The 21,411-nt window shown below is 38.8% G+C and overlaps 1 protein-coding gene across 2 annotated transcripts in view; it reads right to left on the bottom strand.

Annotated features, from left to right (window-relative positions):
- Positions 1-8,749: 8,749 nt before the first annotated feature.
- YES1 (YES proto-oncogene 1, Src family tyrosine kinase) overlaps positions 8,750-21,411 on the bottom strand; it is a 50,406-nt gene continuing 37,744 nt past the window's right edge. For both annotated transcript variants that reach the window (XM_074549298.1, XM_005490723.4), the window contains exons 4-12: positions 20,767-20,865; positions 17,663-17,766; positions 17,336-17,485; positions 16,966-17,121; positions 16,514-16,693; positions 14,231-14,307; positions 13,740-13,893; positions 13,078-13,209; positions 8,750-12,305 (exon numbers count right to left, since the gene is read on the bottom strand). In XM_074549298.1, coding sequence (XP_074405399.1) covers positions 12,097-12,305; positions 13,078-13,209; positions 13,740-13,893; positions 14,231-14,307; positions 16,514-16,693; positions 16,966-17,121; positions 17,336-17,485; positions 17,663-17,766; positions 20,767-20,865 — 1,261 coding nt within the window. In that variant the 3' untranslated portion in view covers positions 8,750-12,096. The remainder of the gene's footprint in view (positions 12,306-13,077; positions 13,210-13,739; positions 13,894-14,230; positions 14,308-16,513; positions 16,694-16,965; positions 17,122-17,335; positions 17,486-17,662; positions 17,767-20,766; positions 20,866-21,411) is intronic.

Below are 21,411 nucleotides of genomic sequence, written 5' to 3'. Positions count from 1 at the left end.
GCTTGTGTTGCACTGCCAAATGTGAGTTTGCCTAATTTCATGGCTGTGAGTAGTTGATAAAAAGCCCTTTTCAGCTTCTTTTTAAACTCTATCCAAGCAAGAGTAAAAGATTAAACAGGAAAGCCAAGTCACACTATTTTAGCTGTCAAATTAAACCAGAGAAGCACCCCTATTCTCATACCTCCTGCTCTCAGAAAAGGAAATAGCTAGTTATTTTAGAACAGGATCTTTTAGATCTTAATACTGAAGGCAGTTCCCCCCCAGAACGACTGAACACTTCAGCAAACAGATCAACACATGAAGGCCAAGCGTTTACTAGCAGACCATGGTAGCACAGGCAATTAAATTACCAAGTTTGTAGTTTTCAGTGCGAAGTTGTTTTTGTGAAAAAGTGCCCAGCCATTAAAAAAATGAAAACAAACTCCCAATTATCCAGACTTAGAAAAAAGCAGCTTCTTGTCCAAACCCTAAACAAGGACCTACAGATTAAAGCACATTCTTTAAGTACTCAGCTTCCTGTAGCTGCAGACATCAGCCCTCACGGGCTGCGACGCAAGAGAGGGCAAAGACAGGCTGTAGCGTCTCCCCAGGAAAGGGGCTGGTTTGCATCTCTGCTCGAGATCAGACATTGGAAAAGGGTATATTGGGAGGGAAGGACTTCTCTGTGCAGAAATCAGCACTCCCTGCCAGTGACACAGCTTCTGTAAGACCATTTTAATTTGGGTGCCAGGTGAAACATGTACTCTTCTAAAGGGGCGCAGTTCCTTTAGACTTTCTGACCATGTCAACCTCCAACTTTCACATAAACTAGAAAACAAAACAAATTAAATAACTGAAGCCACAGTGATGCCATAACACACAGATGATTTTTTCTTCATGATGAAATGACACAAAATGCAAGTAACATTTACATTTGGCGCGCAAAGTTAATTCCTGACACCAAAGCAAATTGGTTCTCAACACCAAGCAAGAACATTTGACACTTTCTCCTGAAAATAATTAAGGATTCAGTATCCTTCTTAACCTGGTTTCATTATGGAAGCAGTATTGGGAGAGTGATTATTAAAAAAGTGTGGAGAGATAATGACTGTGCGTTTGTGGGAATCTGTAAATCATGAGGACATGAAAGCTTTGCCCACTAAATTTCTTTCCTTTATTACAGATTACCACAAATATGACAAATATTGCCCCTAGAAAACATATCTATGGTTAATAAAATGAATGAATATATATCAAGTTATTACAAATTTATATCTGCCATCAATAACACATATTATCAAACAAGAGCATGGTATCAATTAATAATTACATAAATCAGTACTGTGGTACAACCAATGACAGCAGCAGCCAATATTATCTATTATATATGATATATAGTATATTATATATACTATTTTAGATTTCTGTTTATCACAAATGAAGCAAATTTATCAATAATACAACAGCAGAAATTTTTTATGATTACTTATATTATTATTTATGCAATTGATATGAAGTGAATGAGACAGAGTTCAAAAGCAGCAAAACCATCTCAAAAGGTGGGAACAACGTGGGGGACCAATCCTTCCTGACAGAGAGGAGGACAGACCTAGACAGTAAGAGAACTGGTAGAGTCCCATTTTCAAAATGATCCATATCACAGACTCTTTTTCAGCCAGCTGTCCCTGGGGAGAGCCCAAATGCTTATAGGAAGGTTGTGTGGGATTCAACCAAGAAGTTCTCAGGCTCAATTTTGGATAAACATAAGGTGTTTTAATAGCACATAGTCATAAAAAGGAGTGGGACATTGATCAGCCAACAGATCCTGTTTAATTTCTATTTTTCACAGGCAGTTAGGGATCCTGTTATCTGTTCCTTCAGAGCTATTATTTTTTTCAGACTGTTTTCCACCTTCATGTGACAAATTCTTGTTACAGGCTCATTGTTTGGTGCTTATCAGTGGTATCTGTGGATGTTTCTGGTTTCTAGGTACCTCAGCTGCACTTCAAAGAGGCCAGCTGCCCTTTTCAAGGGTGTTTTTCACTAGTTCACAGGGCTGGTCCCCCAGCTCGCAATTCCAGGGAGCTCTTTCTATGTCAGTCTTTTTTTGAGCAGACATATATCTTTTGTTCACTAATTCGCCTTTCTAACCAGGCTGTCTTTATGGCACATCACTGCCTAAAAGGCTATTTTTAATAAATAGTAACATGTTAAGTATGCAAGGTTTGGTTCCCAGATCAACAGTATATTCAGCAGAGAAGGGCCTAAAAGGTGAAAATCTCAAATTAAAATATGTGAGTAAGAAAGATGAAATCAAGAGAAGGGTATACAAAGAAACAGGACTCAGCAAAAATATTTTCTTCCAGAAATGCTAGAACTACACAAAGTTACTCTGTAATGTTCCAACCAATTCTACCACTAAGCACTGTGCAGTGGCCTCAATTTTCCAGCCTGCAAAAATGAAGCATGGGCAGTCTCCAAGGACTCAGCAATGACTGCATTTTATTTGATATTTTAATGCCAATCGTATGTACAGATTATTTCAAGATCAAGACCACATGCAAATGAGGGCAACCAGGATCTCTCTGAGTTAATGAGCATTCTTACATTGAGGTCCCATGGGCATCACCTTTCCCTCTTGTTTAGCCCAGAGAACTTTCAGGACAGCAGCTACAGCCAAATGGACAGTGCCCTTCTCTGGTCCAGTCTACTGAACAAAAAGATGTAGAGCCCTCACTGTCCTCCACAGTGGTTTGATACTCAGCTTCTGTTAAATGATATTTTGTTCCCCACAGTTTGAAAGACTGCACTGTTGATAACACAGTAAGGGGAAAAGTCACTGATACTGGGGAAAAAACCCCAAACCAATTAATATTGGTTAAAAATTACAAAAAAAGAGAAGGTGCAGAAATGTGCAACTTGTATAAAATACCTCCCTAGAATTCTGCCTGGGCACTTTCACACTGGCTTGTCTGAGAACCCCGTGTTCCCAATTTCTAAGAATGCAAATGGAATTATTTTGTGAAAATTCACAACTTACATGTTTGTTACAATCCTTTTCACAACTGCACCCTAAAATGTGTCTTTCAGCAGAGTTCCCTGTTGCTGGTAATCTCTCTGGAGAAGCCTTCAAAGTTGTTGACAATTTCTCCCATGTCTCTATTGACCACATGAATAAAGAAAGCCTTGACAGCACATATGACTGCCAAACATAGCCAAATTTACTGCCTCATTACATCCAAATGCCTATAACAGAAGGACTGTGGGCCCTTTCCTCAGCTGGTACTTTGAGAATTAACCTTTTCAGACAGTCTCTGAATTTGAAGTATCAGCATGGAGCCATTCATTTTGTGCCCAGACCTGGGTGGCCACTGTCAATTTAGTTGAGTGGCCATGTTTCATCTTATACTTCCTGTTTCCAGATGCTTGCCCCTTCCTCAAAAAAAAAAAAAAAAAAAAAAAGTCACAAAGGGCTTTCAAGATGAAAGTTATTTTGTATCACCTCCCACTCCGCAGAGGTAGAAAACAGCCACCCTGGACTGGCAGTCCAAAACACTGTTTAGGGGACAGAGGCCACCAGATCCCCTTATCCTGTGAGGAAAACAGCTTTTCTTCAAATTATGCACCCTTTACATACCATCTATTTCCAGCCACTGCTGCGTGTCCCTGAGTTGTTTTGGCACTTGCAGTCACGTTCAAGTTCCCATTTCCTCGTAAGGCATTCTGTTTCTGGCAGTGAGGTAATGGCAGTTGTGCTCCAGCTTTTTCAAGTCCCCAAGACTCAGGGCTATACCAGAATTGTTTCTTTCCAGTCCCACATCCTACTACTCAATGTCAACATTTATTCTGAGCAAAGGGTTTTGCCAGGGTAAACCACATGCCAATCTTCAGCAAACTGCAGAGTATCAGAAAGAGAACAGACAGAGCATAAGCCTTGTGCCAGCCATCATCTTCTTCAGCAGCATGGAATAAATAGTCTTGAGAGTTGAGGCAGTGACTCCAGTTCTGTGACTTCTCCACTGCTTAGGGTATTTGCTTGAGGTACGAGTAACTGATGTCTAAAACAGTTTTGTGAGAACTCCTTTGCATGATTCCTTTGCAAAGACATTTTCCTTGCCTCTGTCTCAGCTCCTCTGCTGTTCTCACCTGCATTGTGGGAACAACATCCCATCCCACTTCTCTTGGATGTGATGAATCATGTACTCCGGTGCCTGAGGTCATTTATGTATCTAGGCAGGTTGTACTACGCACAGTTCACCCATGACGACGGGGAGGGATTTCAGCATCTTATAACAAACCAGGTGAAACACAGGCTCCAGTCTTAGGCTGACTAGAGATAATGGTTTGTTCCTGAAGAAGCTTAAAATAACTGAGTACGTTCTTGCTAGATCCTAAGTGAATAAAAAAGCCAAACAACAAATGAGACATTCCTGTGAGAAATTATTGCTGTGAGAAATAATTGCAGAGGTAGATTGAAGGAGGAAAAGGCATGATATCACAAAGTCAGAGGCTTTGTGGGTGTTCAGCTGAGTGCTTAGAGGGTTTTAACATATTTGAAGTGTTAGTGAAACAGACTGGAATGGCAAAGGAGGAAGTGCTCATTCTATGATCTAGGGCTGAAAGGGCACTGCTGCAAACCAGTGATGTCTTGAACCTACGCCAAGGTGCAAGAAGGGAGCAATGAGAACTGTAAGGGAACTCGTGAATGTGCTCACTGGGCAGTGCTTGTGGAACAGTCACAGAAGCTGTGTCCTGTCCAAACTGCCTAACAAAAACCTCCTGCCCCCTGGCCGTGTGTCTGAGATATGGCAGCGCAGAGACCTGGGAAGGCATATCCCACTAACACATTGTCACTGTCTTTCTCAGAGGCCAAGGTCCAGCACTCACCCACATGTGGGCTGTCTGAAAGGTGGCTAGCTGCATCCCAGAACCACTGGGATCCACCCAGGCTAGAGATCTGGGACCTCAGGCTAGAGATCCACACTCGACGTATTGGTACACTGGCTTTGTGGCAGCCAAACTGCTGTGCAGGACTGGGCCAACAGGTTTTATGCAAGTTTCTCTCTCTCTTGTTGGATTTTTTTTTTTTTTAGTAGGTCAGGTGTCCATTGTGAACAATAATGGGAAATTACTGCAGCTTTTCTTCTCCACCAGGGGTCAAAGTTGGTGGGTGATGCTAAGTTGCCCATCTGAAAGGAAATGTTCAATGAGCCAAATGCTAGATTCTGGCTGCTGCTTGATCATGGCCTTCAACTTGACCCTGGATGAGTCAAAACACCCCTTTTCCCCTTGCTAAAGGTTAATGACAGAGATAATGACACTGATCTCATTTGTTTGAGAGTGTGTGAGAAATGCTATATGTATGAGGCAATAAGGGTTGTTGGCCAAAATGGTAACTGTCTCGGAAACCCTTGGGAGAGATGCTGCCCCTCAGTAGATTTCTGTTTATTGCCTGGCATAACAGTGTCTGTCTTGGAACAAAGAACAAATGAAGCCCAAGCTATTTTGTCAATAGATCAAGAGCATTTCCACAAGATAGTCTGACCTTTCATAGTGGATGTGTGTCCCACTATCCTCCTGACTGCTCTTTGTCATTACCAGGTTGCAAAAAGGGTCATTCCTTCCTACTTTACTGATCAATTGAAATCAGGGGCATATCTATTACTAAGTGTATACACACTTGCTCTTCAGAACACTTAGTAGCAGCCTGAACAGGCTGGGGCCACTCTAATGACAGTGGCGCCAGAGCTCATATTTAGCCTACTTGTAATCTGCTCATTATAACCCTTAACTCACTGAGGCAATTGATTGAACTTCACTTCCATGTGGAAAAAAAAATCCTCTCCTTGCAAAAGGCAGTTCTTTGATAAAGATGTCAAGAAAATTCAATGGACAGATTTTGATGCAGTTTAACAAGGGACACTGGACTAAAATGTAAATATGGAAATGGTTTCTATTGTACTTCTAGTCTTTTAGCACAATGGAAACAATATACATTTGTGGTAGTCATAAGCCACTTTGAAAAACAGAGTCATTCCAGAAATGAAGAGGGTAATATAGAACAAATTCAAAACTCCAGTGAAAGGGGAACAGATCTAACCTTGCTCTTATAGAGCTGCTTAATTTGCCAGGCACCCTTCTCTTAAAAAAGAGAAAACAACAACCTGTGAATTCTCATATATGTCCATGCTATTACTGCACTGCCAGGATGGAGAAATAAAAGCTGATGGGTTGTAAACACCCTGGCTGGAACTGAGAGGAGAGGAAGGTGGATAGAGGCATTTAAGGAGCCCAAGTCATCTATTCACCAGCTTTCACTCTCAGGAATGTGAACCAACACTCTTGCCTTTTCCTGGGAACTCTCCAGGACAGAATCACTGACTTGGCCCCTTGGCAGGACTGAACAGGGGCTGCAATTTAGCACGGTCATTCCCTTTTCCACAGCACACCATGAGCTGCCCTGAGTGGCATTTTCTACCTTTGCTGGAGAAGCAGGGAAAAGTCCTCACTGTTCTCATGAAGAAGCAGTCAAATGATTAGATGCTTTCTTCACGTGTGGTACTTATATCACAGGAGTCATACTGAACTGAGATTTATCATATTCTGTTTTTGAAAGAGCAGAAATACTTCCTTGCCCTTCCTTATTTCAGCAAATACACCCCTGGCACTGCCAAACACTGAAGCCAAGAGAAGGATCAAAAGTCATTTAGCCCCTGGAAGACTGCCCCAGATGTGAATAAATGTGTTTAAAAAATGGGTGGGGAGAGGTATTGAATGAATGGTGAATCCAGCAGCTGGCACCCGTGGAGGTGCAGGAAAAAAGGTGCAAGTTAGCAGGCCTGGGATGGATTTTCAGGAGCAAAGGAAAAAAGCCCAGATTTATCCATTTCCCAGTATGTACTTACCAGCATCCTCAACTAGAGACTCAATAAACTAGCAGCAGGGCACAAAGGAAGTGCTCCTACTGGCAGTAGCTTTTTGATTAAAGAAAGGAATGCTTTCACAGCAGTCAGCTTTCCAGTTCGTACATGACTAATTCATCAAGACTGCTTGTATTCAGGTTTCCCTTTTAGATTTCCAGTCTGTTTCCAGACCCTGCTGAGTTTAACTGGGTATCTGTCCTCTCTTTAAGAACAAAACAAAAACAACACAATGGCCAACACGTTTCTCCTTGCCTACAGTAAATTAAATTCTAAGAGAAGATGGACAGTGTTCTGTAAAAATACACAAAAAAGAAATACTTTATGCCCCAACAACAGTGGTTATTACAATTTGACAAAACCTATGCCTTTAAAGAGTATGTTAAAAAAATATTATCAATGTACTACCTACAGAAAGCACGTTTGCATGCAGAATTAACAAAGAAAATAAGCTCAAAGGGCAGGACCAGAGAAGAACATGGGTCCCATGGGTAAAGTCTGAACTCTGTAAAATTCCTAGGCACACCATATGGAGAGGAGACATGAAGAGGAGGGAAACCTGACAGAAAATCCTACATCCACATATACATTCACTAGGAAAGGAATGCTAAGCTACCTTCCAGAGTTTGATATGCTATTTGGGATCCAGGGGCCAGTAACTCTCTTGTCAGGCTCTCAGTATCTTTTTTTTTTTTTTTTTTTTTTTTTTTTTTTTTTTTTAATTTGCTAAGAGCTGATCAAGGTTCATTCTTAGAAATTTCTGAGAGCAAAACAATGCTTAGGACTCCCCAACTAATATGAAGCTGATCTGCTAGAAACCAGTCAGGGTGAGCTGCCCAGAGTTACCAGAGAGAACAGTAGCAGCACTTGGCATTAGCCTTGCTCCATTTCCACTGTGCACAAGGGAACAGATGCTCTTCAGTTCCCCTGCATTTCTACCTCCTTTTCAAAATATGACAGAGACAAGAACATATGACATCTGCCATGCCACACCCCTCAGCCTGCTTCCCTCTGCCCAGTGATGAAGTGTGGTTCTTCAGCTGCTTGTCTCCATCCTTCTATCCCACTCACCCCCTTTTCCTCCCCTATGCTAAGGGAGAAAGAAGCAGGGAAGCTGTTGCTGTTTCTGTAGCTAACACTCGCTCTGTGTCACTAGGAAAAGGTGCTGAGAAAATAATCTGGTCCTTGAGGAAATGCTAAAGTCTGCAGCTGAGGGCGAAGTTCTCTGTGGATTCTGCTTCCAACTCTCAACACCCTCATAACAGTCTCTCACAGCTGACACCCAGCTAGCCAGGATTCTTGATCAAAACCCAGGTTTTACACTCCAGGCTGTTACATCAAAAATAGATACAACCACCTCACTTCCGTCTCCTGACTCTTCTCACCCTGTCTTGGAGAGGTGTCTGTCAGAGATGTTTATCTGGGAGGATGCTCCCAGCCCCACACTGACAGTCACTCTCCTGCAGTGCCTGGAAGGTCAAAGGCAGTTTTGTTCCTGCACTACAATGAGGTTGAAGTAGGAGCAAGATGTGTGTCTATGAAGGCACCTGCACTTTCAGACATTTGCACAGGGCCCAAATACCTACTGCACAAGGCAATAGTTATTGGGTGAATCACAGTTCTGGATTGAGGCACTTATCCACCCAGACCTGCTTCTGGTGCCCAGATCAGCTGTTCCAATCTAGCCCTAAATTCCTTAAGCCAGGTGTGAGGATTTGAGTCTCCTGCTTGCAATGTACTGCTTAGCTTACATTGAGTGCTCCTGTGGTTTAAACCCAACCTGACTGTGTAGCTATAAGCGAAGTCGTGTTGGGGGGAATGTTGCCACAAATACAAACATCTACAGCATCTCCATGGAAAACTTAAAAACTTAGAAGTTTATTGAACAGTTGAAAATAAATAACAAAAGTGGGGGCTCTAAGTTTACTTCTTTATACTCACTCCAGCTGCAGAAAACGTGTTTTAGAACAAACATTAGTATTGTAGATGAGTGTGGGTAAGGCAGTATTCTGCCTTGTTTCTGCCCATCAGCAAACTCTAGAAGTCTTTCTTTAAACAAAACAAAACAAAAAAACCCAACCAACCCAACAAAAACCCCTCCAATCCTTTCCAAGGCTACTTTTCACTTTTAAGGCCTTCTCACAAGCCTAGTGAAATGACAATTCAGTGGTTGCAAGGATAAGAACACATAAGGTTCTTTTCATAATGCTTTATACTGAAGTAGGAATGTACTTTATCTAAATAGTAGGCTCGTACACATGTTTATGTTTGGAAGTTTACTCAAAAATACTATGAAAATATTCTTAAAATACTACAGCCTGAAACAATGCATGATAGAAACAGTCTGCAGGCCTAGCATGCAGAATGGGAATCACAAGGTTTGGATGGACAACAGGGAGGAGTACAGATTACCAGAAATTACATGATTGTTCTCATTAAAAATAGGAAAACATACATTACATTACAGGAAATACTAAAAATACAGTAAACTTTGCAGTTTGTAGGTTCTGTAAGAAGAATGGTTTTAGCGCTGTGTTAGTTATTACTGAAACTCAAACAGTACTAGCTCCTTGACCTACAGTGGCACTGTAGATACATGCCAGGATCTGCACTTTGAGTGTACTGGTCACTGAGACAGGTAACATTCAATGAGGTTGAGATAAAACATTGGCTGTCACAAGAACAAAGGTATAAAATTCCCTGAAAAATTAGACAGAAGTGAACATTGGCTGTTAATCCCAGAGAAAGCAAGAGCGAGGATATGTGCTTGCCTTACAGCATGACAGTGACTGCCAGCTGAGAGTTTACGTTGGACTTGCTCTCACCAGAATCCCAAGTCTGTCTGTCTGTCCACCAGAGGGGTTTGTTTTATGCCCAGGCAGAGTTGTTCTAACCCATTCCTGCCAAGGACCTGTGAACTGGTCTAGAAAATGTCTGTTTTAACAGCAATAATGCTCAATGAACTCACAATCCTGCATGGAAGTACAATTTACAGAGGATAAAAAGAACCTCATGAATGTTTTATTCCTGTCCTTCTCCCCTCAATTTGAAGGCTACTCTGCTTTTGTCCCCCTCCCACCTTCTCCCCCCCCACCTCAAATAAGCAGATGCAATCAAGGTGAAATTTATTTTGAACCAATTCTGCAAAACAGTTCAACAATGCCATACTTTATAAAAATACTTAGTTACATAATTAAACTTATTACTATTTATATAAAAAGTGTGAATGTGAATTTTAAACTCTGTTAGGGTAAGAACCACATCAAGGTCTTCAGGTGAAACAAATAAATTTTCATAAACATACAAACTCTTTTGGAGAAGTTTTATAATACACAACCATTTACAATGAACACGTTCATTAAGTTAGTGTTTTATTCCTTTACTATACAAGTGTTATTACAATGAACTGTTCCATTCAGTAATTAAAAATCCATACAATGCCAGTGTCATTGTTGGCATTTTTTGTTATGACTATTAATACATAAACTCATATGATTGTGTTATTATTTTAAAATATTTAGAAAAATTAAAATTTCATCATCTTTTTTGGGTTTTTTGTGTATGTGTTTTTTGTTTTGTTTTTGTTTTTCTTACAGAAAGCCCTTTTAAAATTTGATAACCACAGATGTACAGTTGATGAGCAATGATGAGGGAAAATGAAAAATGATGGCACTGTTCCTACACAGATCTGTTTGGTAGTTGGATTCAATGTAGTGTAAACCCATGAATGTTAAGTTTAGTACCAGATCTATATTACCAGCTCTTCTGAATTCATTTGTTGGATAGCTTTACAATGATAATATGAATTCCAAGCCAGTAACTAAGTAAGAGTGTTTAAAAATTAAAGTACATAATCTTGATCAGAAATTCAGAACCTCATGCAAATTGTTGAGTAAAAGACATGACATTATTGCTTGATATGTCAGTAGCCAAAGAAAATAAATCTAGATGTAGTGTCAGCTGGGCTGAACACCAGCAAATTTCATTACTTGGACAATATTAAATATATTTTATCCCTTTACTTTTTAAACTTTCACATTTTCTTTTCCTTATTTTTAGTTAAATAATTCTGTAGGAAGGGCAGAAGTGGGAAGAGCAATGGTGTGTGTGTTTTAATAGCCAAGAAAAGCAAAAGTGCAATCAAATCCCTGAACTAGTGACAGATAGCACTTGTGGCACCCACCCTCGATAACACTTGCAAGCCACATACAACAGTACCAAACCTGTCTCTGAAAAAGAACTAAAAGGTGGCCATTTACCAGCTTCAGTCTTGCTTTCCTGGTGAACTTTGTAACTTTGTTCAGGTAGTCTTCCCATACAAAAGCTCGCTGTTCCACTGGAGCTTAAAAGATTAAAGGCTTTCCTCCTGTGATTGTATTACATAGCTTCAAGTTCAAATATCATCATACTTTATCAACACAATTTTATAAAATATTACCTCATTTTCTAGTTACCTTCATTATTCTTAATTAGCTATGCAGAAAGAAAAAAGGAAAAATCTCTCATGCTACTTTCCAGTTATATTAACACAAGTATTAACACAGTGCATTATGCTCTCTAATCTCACTATTGAGGTCTACCGTTTAGATCAGGTTTCTCATTCACTGTTCCAATTTCTCTTTTTACCTGCCTACTCTAATTAAGTCCATGAAAGTGGAAGCTTAAAGATTGAGACTATGAATCAAATACAGTGAATCAAATCTTTTGTTTTGTGGGGGTGGGGGCACACACATGTAGTTTTAAACACAGGGAGTTTTACTGAACTGGAATAGAATTGCTTGGTCCCACAAAGTTCTTCTGCTTTAAAAAGGCCTTACCCCAAGATCACAAATTCCAGACAATTCCCTCAAAAGTACAATGATTAGCAAATACTGGGAGAATGAAGGATTTGAAACATTGGTTTTTCTGCTATTGTTCACACCAACACTCATTTTTTCTGCCCCATATTTTCAGTAAGCTTCCTTTGGACCCTGAAAATAAGTTGGGAAAGAGGAAAAAATAAAAAAATGTCATTGGTAAATCAGAGTATAACACTTTAAAAGTGGTTTTGTGCAACTGCATTATGAAATTCCAGTTTGCCATTAAGAGCATGCAAAGTAGCGAAGATTTTCTTTCCTGTGATTCCTTAGAGACTTCAGGAATTCTTTGCAAGTCTTTTACATTTGGCAGATTTGTGCATGTTATATAGACTGTTGGCTTATAAATTGTCTCCAGGCTGGTACTGTGGTTCTGTAGCAGTAAAGTAGTCCTCCAAGAAAGACTGTATATACTCAAATGTTGGTCTCTCATCAGGGTCCTTCTTCCAACACAGTTTCATTAACTCATGAAGAGACTCTGGGCAGCCTTGTGGACAAGGCATCCTATACCCACGTTCCACTTGTTCCAGAACTTCTCGATTCACCATTCCTAAAAGGAAAGCATATGAGCTCTGAATGACATTATGCAAAGAACAGTTTCCCAAAGTTTTTCGAGAACCTCTGCAGCTGCAATGCATGTGTTTCTACCAAAACAGAACCTTTAATGAACACACTTTCTAGGGAATGAAATTTTCACATATTGCATTAAGTATATTTTCTGAAAATTACTTCAGTACACTGGTAATTTCTCAACACATAGTCCTTTTCCCTTTCTCCCTTTCCCATTGCCTTGGACCTGTCCTTTCATAGAGGAGACTCAAGTCCAAATGGCTTTTCCCTGCCTTAGGTTCTGCTCAAGGACAACTTTATCTGAAATCAGGCCAAGAAAAAGGCTTTATATATCCCTAACAGAACTGCCTTACACATTCCAGATCCAGCAAAATATCTGCTGAAAAATGTTTAGTTTCAAAAACTGGTTTAGCAGGTTCAGTGTAGTGGTGCTCTCTGTAGTCTGGGAAAATGTCAAAAGTAGAAATATCAGGAACAGACAGAGAGAAAACATAAGGATACCCACTAATCTGAAATAAACTGTCAGTCACATTTAGAAGTGCTATTATCTTAAAACATTTTAAAATATGCAAGATTTAACCTGAACATAAACCAAAGTATCTTTGTGAACAAAGGAACCAGTAAAGTGTGACTAAGTTTTTGTCTCTGCTTGTCAACTGTGGGCTCTGAATGAAGAGAAAAAGTACAAAAGGTAACTTCAGAGGCAAAGAATACAACAAAGCAAAGAAAAATCTATTAAATCTTCCTGTTACCTGGATATGGCACTCTCCCCTTAGTTACCAGCTCTGTCAGTAAAATTCCAAATGACCACACATCCGACTTGATTGTAAACCGACCATACAACGCTGCTTCTGGAGCGGTCCATTTAATTGGAAATTTAGCTCCTACAAACATTGGAAAGACAGATGCTCAATTTTCTCTTGCTAATCCACAACCTTCAAAATATTTTGAAAAGAATAATGCACTAAAAATATTTTTGTACTTCACTTTATGATAAAATTCAAGGTGGAATAGTATTTTAATGTTTCTCAAACTAGGACCGCAATTATTGGCTACATATCTGGAAGCACTAAAGACATTTGAGAGTCTTACTTAAATATGTTTCAAAAAGTGAAACTGATGAACAACTTCTCTGGAATCTCATCTCTCTTCAAGCTGTAGCATGTTTGATACCCCAAAAATAATTAAAAGTGCTTTTTGAAAACACAAACAAACTGCCACATAACTTGGAACAAAGGAAGTTTACTAGGATTACACTTAGGCAAGGGGCTCACCTAAACAGAGCTGTGAAAGCACACTTCCATGCATGATCTTGATCCATGAACACAAAACACAAAGGCATGTCCTGCTAAATGTAATAGTTCTAAGCAATTGAAAGGCAACCAGTCTTATTAAATAAATTAACTGGCCTTACCTTGTCTTGCAGTATACTCATTGTCCTCTATTAACCTTGCTAAACCAAAATCTGCTATTTTACACACAAGATTGTCTCCTACAAGAATGTTAGCTGCCCGGAGATCCCTGTGGATGTAGTTCATTCTTTCAATGTAAGCCATGCCATCTGCAATCTTAAAAAGAAAAGTGTTATAAAAGGTTATTTTTCATGGCTATATACATTTCTCCCAAGCATTAAGCTGCATCCCCTTACTTTAGCTCAATTCCCATTGTATAAGTATAGGAATTACATTATAGCAATGAAAAGCTTGGCACTGATTAGTGTGTCTGGCTGTGCAGTATCTGCTAATTGCAAACCAGACTGTTTCCTTTGTGACAAATTACAAACCCACAATAGAAGGTGTAAGAGAGCAGCACACAACAGCCAGAGCATTTGATATTTATGTTTAGTTGCTATGTGATACCTCTTCTCTAGGCACAAAATACAAGTGTACTAAGATTTTTTGGTACCTGAGCAGCCATGTCGACCAGCTGTGGGAGTTTTAAGTATTTCCCTTCCCCTTCTTTAAGGAAGTCTAGTAAGCTGCCTGCAAAACATAACACATTTTCAGGAAAAAAAAAAAAGAGGAAAAAACAAAAACATTAACTTGACCTGAAAACACAAATGAGATTTTCTTCTTAGACATTATGACTGACACATTTATCTCATGAAATCTGTATCTGAAAATCCATCATTTACCAGAATATGTGACCCAATGATCATGTCCATAGTTACCTCTGCACTGGTAACTAGTTAGTGCAAATCTATCCAAGTGGTTTGGAATCCACTTCAATAATGCAAATCCCTAAATAATAACAAAACAGACTGCTGTTTCTGGCAATACAATGGAATTTTTCCAGTGTTGTTGGTATCAGTGCTCGTCCTAGCTGGACTTCTGCTGAGAGATTTATAATTGCAAAACAAAAAAACTCTATCTCTTACTTGCATTTTTCTGCCAGCCCCAATCATATACTAGAGAAATTATTCTGAAATTGTTGCTTTTTATTCTTACAGGGAAAACTATCTTCCATTCTTCACAATACCTTATTTTCTCCCATTTATATAATGCAATTGTACCAGAACATTACATGAGCAGTATCTGAAACCAGTTCCAAGGAGCAGTGCTTTTGTTAACATTCCAACCTCTACTTGTGCAGTAAAACTTTGTCTCTACATAACAGTTTTCCCTACAGGTGACATTATGTCACACGAGGTAAGAAACAGGATCTCTTTCCTAAGAAACTGGTAAGATTGGTAACTAATCACTCTTGTCACTGTCCAAATTACAGTAACAAAATTACAAGTGTGGCCAAGGTGGGAAAAGAAATTACTTGACTGCATATCCTGAAGTGGATTCAGAGCTGTTCATAGCAGTGACTCTGAATTAGATTTCTTCAACATAACTTTAGTGACTTGCTGTATTTTTGCACAGTGAAAGTAAAAATGTGTCAGGTCAGACCCACAGTGCTGCTGCTGTTTGCTCTGTGTGTTTGCACAGACTTTTTCTGACCTTGGTTCATGAGATCAAAGGACTGAAGAGGAGCAAAGATTTCACACTGATCTCTAGTAACCTGTCCACACTGCAAAAAACAGTTGGATACTTTTCAGTTTGTACCTGCTTCTCTTCCTTGTGAAAGGGGAAATAAAAATAAATTGTTCTAGTAGCTTAGAACAAGGAAATTCTGTGGGTTTTGTAAAATTTGAGAATTTTGTCAAAGGAAAGCTATAAAGAGAAGCTTCCAACAACATTTTGAATCCATAATTTAGACAAATTACAATTCTTCTGCTTTAAGGTAACCAAGTTCTGGTAGTGAACTTTGCTATTCTTTAGGCAGTTATAAATATTTTTTTTCTTACTGCCTTGCTGAAATCTGATTTCTGAACAATGAAAACTGACTTTGCATAGCTAGTATTATTTAGGAACAAAAATGCAGAAGGAAGTTTTTACATTTTCTGTTCATTTTTACCTTTTTGATCTTATACAACCCTTTAAAAATCCATCTAAACAGGAAAAAGTAAACCCATACATTTGTAGTGCACTACTGAACACAACTAGCCACTCCCTTGCTTCTGCAGCTTATGAGGATAGCAAAATTTACTCTCTGAGTTGAACAGAAGTCTCCATTTTATAAAAAATGGAATAATTGACTTGGAAATCTGCTGCTTCTTAACAGTCATATGCTTATGATGTTTATTTCTACATTCTGCCTAAATCTCTAAATCTCTGTTTCAGCAGCAGGGGGAGAGGGAAATGACACAGAGCAAAGGAAGAAGGATCAAAGCCTGAAAACAAGGAGATAAAGGAGACAGTCTGGGAAAAAAAAAAAACCCACTCAACCTTTTTAAAATTTACTATTACACTGCTGGGAAAGAAACACTAAAAAAACCAAAGCACAACATGTTTTGTTGTTAGCATGACCTGTCTACAGGCAGGCATAATCTCACAATAATACTCCCAGCTATGCTGCTCCATTTAAATGTGATGGACAGTACACACTAAAAATGAGGAGGAAAAACCCCCCAATCTTGGAAGATTAGAAAGGGTGACACAGATGTGCAAAAGAATCATGCCTCTGCCCATAATCTAAATCTGGACTGCTCCAAGTAGGTCAAGCGTTGCTCATTTTGATTTAATCAAAATTAACACTTATAATCCATTTAGCTTATACCTAACATTAATTAAACATTTGATTTGTTGCAGAGGTCTTAAATAACCTTTTAAAGGTAGTATTTGTAACTATTCTGTCCCACACCTTTTGTCATGAATTCAGTGACGATGTAGATTGGTTCCTCAGAAACGACCGCATACAGCGGGACAAGCTTGTCATGTCGAAGCTTCTTCATGATCTGAGCCTCCTGCAGGAAAGCTTCTGGCATCATTGTACCAGGCTTTAGTGTCTTGATTGCTACTTTTGTGGTTCCATTCCATGTTCCTAGAGAAACAGATCAGGTTTTACCCCCCATTGTAACACTGAAGAGATTTTCTGCTGAAATTTTTTTTTGCTTCTGTTTTCTTAGCTTAGATATAATCATAAACTAGAACTATATTGAATATTAACTTTAGCATTACATGCATGATTATAACTGGTATTTTTCCCTTCATTTCTCTATGATATTATATTTTCAGATCCCAATACCGTATTTACTTAAAATACTATTAGAACATTCACAGGAACAACTGAAATGTGTCACATTAAGCTCTTACCCATCCACACTTCACCAAAACATCCTTGGCCCAACTTAACTTCCAGCCTCAAAGATTCTCTAGGAATTTCCCAAGCATCTTTTGCTAGTCCCTGTGTCTGTGGTTTCACAGTGGGACACACAGTTGTTAGCTTATGACACAGCCCATCTGCATGTTCTGGAAAACAGAAAAAATAGACAACAGCTTCACAGTTAAGCAAGGGTAAGACTGTAACAAAAGTAACATCTTACTGTTGATAAAAAACAATTAGTCCATTTCCTTTCTGTTGAAATCAGAAAGAAATTTTATAGTTGTGAATTTTAAGAATAAGCAGTCCTTCTTCCTCACAGTAGGCACAGGGTAACATTGGGACACTGGAACTTGGGCTTACCTCTGTAGTGTTTCACCAACTTCTGTAGAGATTCAAATTGTGCTCTGGTTGTGATATAGTATCCACCATTGTCAAGTTTCCTGATTTTGTAGTGTTTTACATTATCACCTCTGACCTCATCCCAGTCACGTATAGAAAGGGAATAAGCACCTAGGAAAAAAAATCACATCTAGTTCTTCACCAAAATATAAAAAGGTATTTAATGTTATCTCCCCCAAATGTCATGGCACACATACATGGTGTGCACATTCATGTGTATCATGGGACAGGCAGAAAAATGTTCACCTTGGTGCTGGGGAGAGCAGGGATACACAGACACATACATACCTTTAGTGGTTTCACTCTCTCTTACTAAGAAAATACCACGCTGGTTCCCAGGATTTAAAAGTAGCCTTTCTGCATCCTTCCTGCCCATCTTACCAAAATACCACCTAGAAAATTTAAAAGGAAATGTGTAAATAAAAGCTTCCTATGATTTGATACTCATGTAAGCAAAAGATTTAGAAATCTCAAGCACTGACAGGACTACTAATATTCCCAAACAGTTGCTGGGCTAGAAGTATCCCAAAGCAGATAGAGATCAACAAAAGCAATGACATCCATATAGACAAAAGATTAAGATGACCTATTTCTGTTATTTACAAAATACATGTAAAGAGGCCTGTATCTGCAGACACTATGGTTTTCTGCTGGTTTAACAACAGACATCAACTGTTCTTAACATTGAAAGGAACACCCTCCTCAGGCTAAGTTTTCAGGCCAAGATGAATCAGATGACACACTTTGGTAGCACATTCAAAACTGCAGCAACTGAAGTATCTTCCTTAAAAAGTTTGAGTTTTATGTTAGAAAACAATATTTAATGCAAAGTGAGTGTGCATAAATATCACTGGATGACAGGTTTATTCAGGTTGGAAGGACCCTTGGAGTTCTCTAGTGCAGCCTCCTGCTGTAGGCAGGGTCAGCAGTGACAACACACATAGCTGCTCAGGATGTAGTCCACTTCAGGCTTGAAAACCCTGAAGGACAGATCACCAACCTGGGCAACCTGTACTTCTTCCTGGCTGTCCTCAGGATAAAAATGTTTTTCAATTCAGCTGGAAACTCTCCTGTTTCAATTTCTGTTGCCTCCTATCTTTCTCTACCTCAGTAGAGAGAGCCCTTTTTTCTACTGATCATTTAGGAACAACCCTATGGTAGATCTCATTTACTTTTTTGTGAGTAACATTATAAATTGCTGAATTATTCTGATACCAAAAAGAACACAGATGTTTTAGAAAACTTGCATTTTTTCTTGCCTTCAGCTCTTTCACATAAGGAGTTTTTTGTTCTATACTCCCACAGCGTGCCCATCCTGATGAACATCCTGCACACAGTGCTGTCCTGAGCCAGGGATAATTTTAAGGTCCATCCTCCCATGAGTCCTCAGACTTTGGATGTATTTATATGTATTTCTAACTATATCTGTTTTTATTAAATGCCTCAGAAGTTACAAATAATGTAAAGTGTAAATTTCAAACATTTTTGTCTGTCACTATCTTATCGTCAAGCTAATTTGGCTTCATGAGTGATGGGAAAAGTAGTACTGGAAACTGCTGCAAAACAATGGCTTTGTGGGTGAAATATTTTCTGGGGAAAAAATGTAGATAAAGAGGGATCACTTTGTTGGCCATGAACAGAATGGCCTGTGCAATCACAGGGGAATTTGAAACTTATTCTTACATTTTGTTGTATGTGCAGTTTGAGTGTTGAAGGAGATGTGCAAAGTTAGAAATGGATATGATGGTACACACACTGGAGACAATTTGGATGTAACCTAAAATCTTACAGAAGCAAACTTGAACCTAGTTCATAACTTCACATAAAAATGCCTCTTCCTCAGACTACAACAATTTACAAACTATATTGTAAAGTGCTGTTTTATTTCACTGCCTATAAAATAATAGCTGGGTTTAATTGCTTTCTTTTTTAGAGGCAATTAAACATTTATATTATAGTGTCATTAAAAGAAGCACACAAATAATATGGATCCTGTCAAAAGCAGTTTCTGCTATAAATACCTCCAGGCTTAGAAAAGGCCACAGACAAACTCTTAGCAACTTGGGGCTCTGTATGACATTTGCACTTTTATCTCTAATTGCAGTCACTGCACAAAATCTACAAACTGTATCAAAGCACAGGGCTAACAAACTTTAAAGCAAATGAGTGGTATTCCAAATGCTGTGGGGATATTTCATAAAATTAGCACTGGTTTTTAGAAATAAACAGTTTTTAGAAGGTTCTTCATTTATCACCCTTTACTCTCACCTCTAGTCATCACATAAACCTATGACAAATCCCACCACTTTGTTCTGGCCAGTGTTTAGGAGCTATGCTTTCTTTGTAAAAGGCTATCATTTCCATTTTACCACCACTGTAGTTGTAATAGCCTAAACTTTTACTGCATGGTTCTAAAAAAAAAGAAATCTTTGACTTTTTTTCCCCCAAAAAAAGAAACAAAAATTAATAATTTTAAAACCAGATGAAACTCAAGAGTGTAAAATAACAGAGCATCTTTGATGCAATCATTTTTTAATAGCACAGAGCTAAGTGAGAGCAGCAGCAGCAGCAACATGCTAAAGTCTCAGCTTGAGATTTAGCAAACATCTTGAAAATCAGGCACTACTCCCAGACATGCAGTAACAAACAGAAAAGTGCACAGATCACATATCAGTGAACTGCTGATTGGCAGTATCACTGAAACAAGAGCTGTGCAGCTTTATATTTCTAGTACAACAAATACAATCCCTTGGAACGAGGATAACCTAAAACTCTACTCCAACCTACAGGATCCACAGTCATTTTATGTGATTGTCTAACCACTCCAGGATGTTAGTAAATAAATGTAGGAAGTACTGGTACACAAACAAGTATAATTTTCCAAATTCATAGCAGTCCTTAGTATGTCAAACAATTCTGTCACCAAAAAGTTATTACAGATTAATAGATTAACAATAATTGTGCACACAAATGCTTTTTTAGAATGTAAGGTTAGGTAATACCAAGTATATAGCTGACCTTGACTCAGGGTTTGGCAAACAAAAATAGGGGTAAAAAGCTAGAATTGATGGTGTGTGAACTCTTTAGCTAAAACCCAAAGATTTTTGCTTTATATGATACACAAGGCATGCCCTCCAATTTTTATCATTACTGAATTCTCCCATCCTTTCCCCTTTAGCCCTGCATGTAGCAAGCAGTCAGAAAACATCTGCGTGAGGGTCCACCCCATGCTTACTAATAATTACACCTTTGACATAATATAAATAGCACTGCTATCCTTTCATTAACAGTATTCTCCTACTTTACCCTTAAATGTTACATATAATGACTTTAAAAATCAGTATCTCCACAGGGTAGGAAGTGTACAAAATTGACAGGATACAGGGTCTTACTCTTCTGCTTGAATGGAGTCTGCAGGAGCTACATAATTGCTTGGGATGTAGCCTGTCTTTCCCGTAGCAATGGATCTTGCTTCCCACCAGTCTCCTTCCCTGCAATGAAACATCATTACCTCTTCCACATATAAACACAACACATAATCCCATAGGACACAGAAAGACAAGTAAATTTAGGTAATGTGTTATTTTAATTATGAGGGCATCTCAAATAGTTTGTGCTGCACCTACATACATCTTGTGTTGTGAGCAACACAAATGTCCCTTAGTGGAATTTAATATTTTAAAGATTTGGGGCTTTTTTTTTTTTAATGTAAAACCAGAATGCTTTATGGCAGAGATGTGTAAGTAAATTTCTGAGTTATCTAGTCTTCATTTGACTCTCCAGATCAGAGAGTAACTCCAGGTGCAGAGCCTGGAATGGAGCAGTACCTGTCCCCACCTTTGCTGCCCCAAAGGGGGTAGCTGTGCCTTGCTGCTACAGTTCTACATCTGCACCCAAACTCTGATCTCAACCTGAAAAGTTATTGTATTAGCAGTATTATATATTTTAACCCCATGCTTGTTGAATATTGAACGTATTTAAAAAAAAAAAAAATCCTTCGTTGAAATAGGATACGTGGATTTGCAAAAGAACTAAGG

This window comes from Zonotrichia albicollis, chromosome 1 (assembly GCF_047830755.1).
Source record: "Zonotrichia albicollis isolate bZonAlb1 chromosome 1, bZonAlb1.hap1, whole genome shotgun sequence".
Taxonomy (NCBI): domain Eukaryota; kingdom Metazoa; phylum Chordata; class Aves; order Passeriformes; family Passerellidae; genus Zonotrichia; species Zonotrichia albicollis.
Note: the sequence above shows the minus strand (reverse complement) of the source record. Positions and strands in the feature narration are given on the sequence as shown.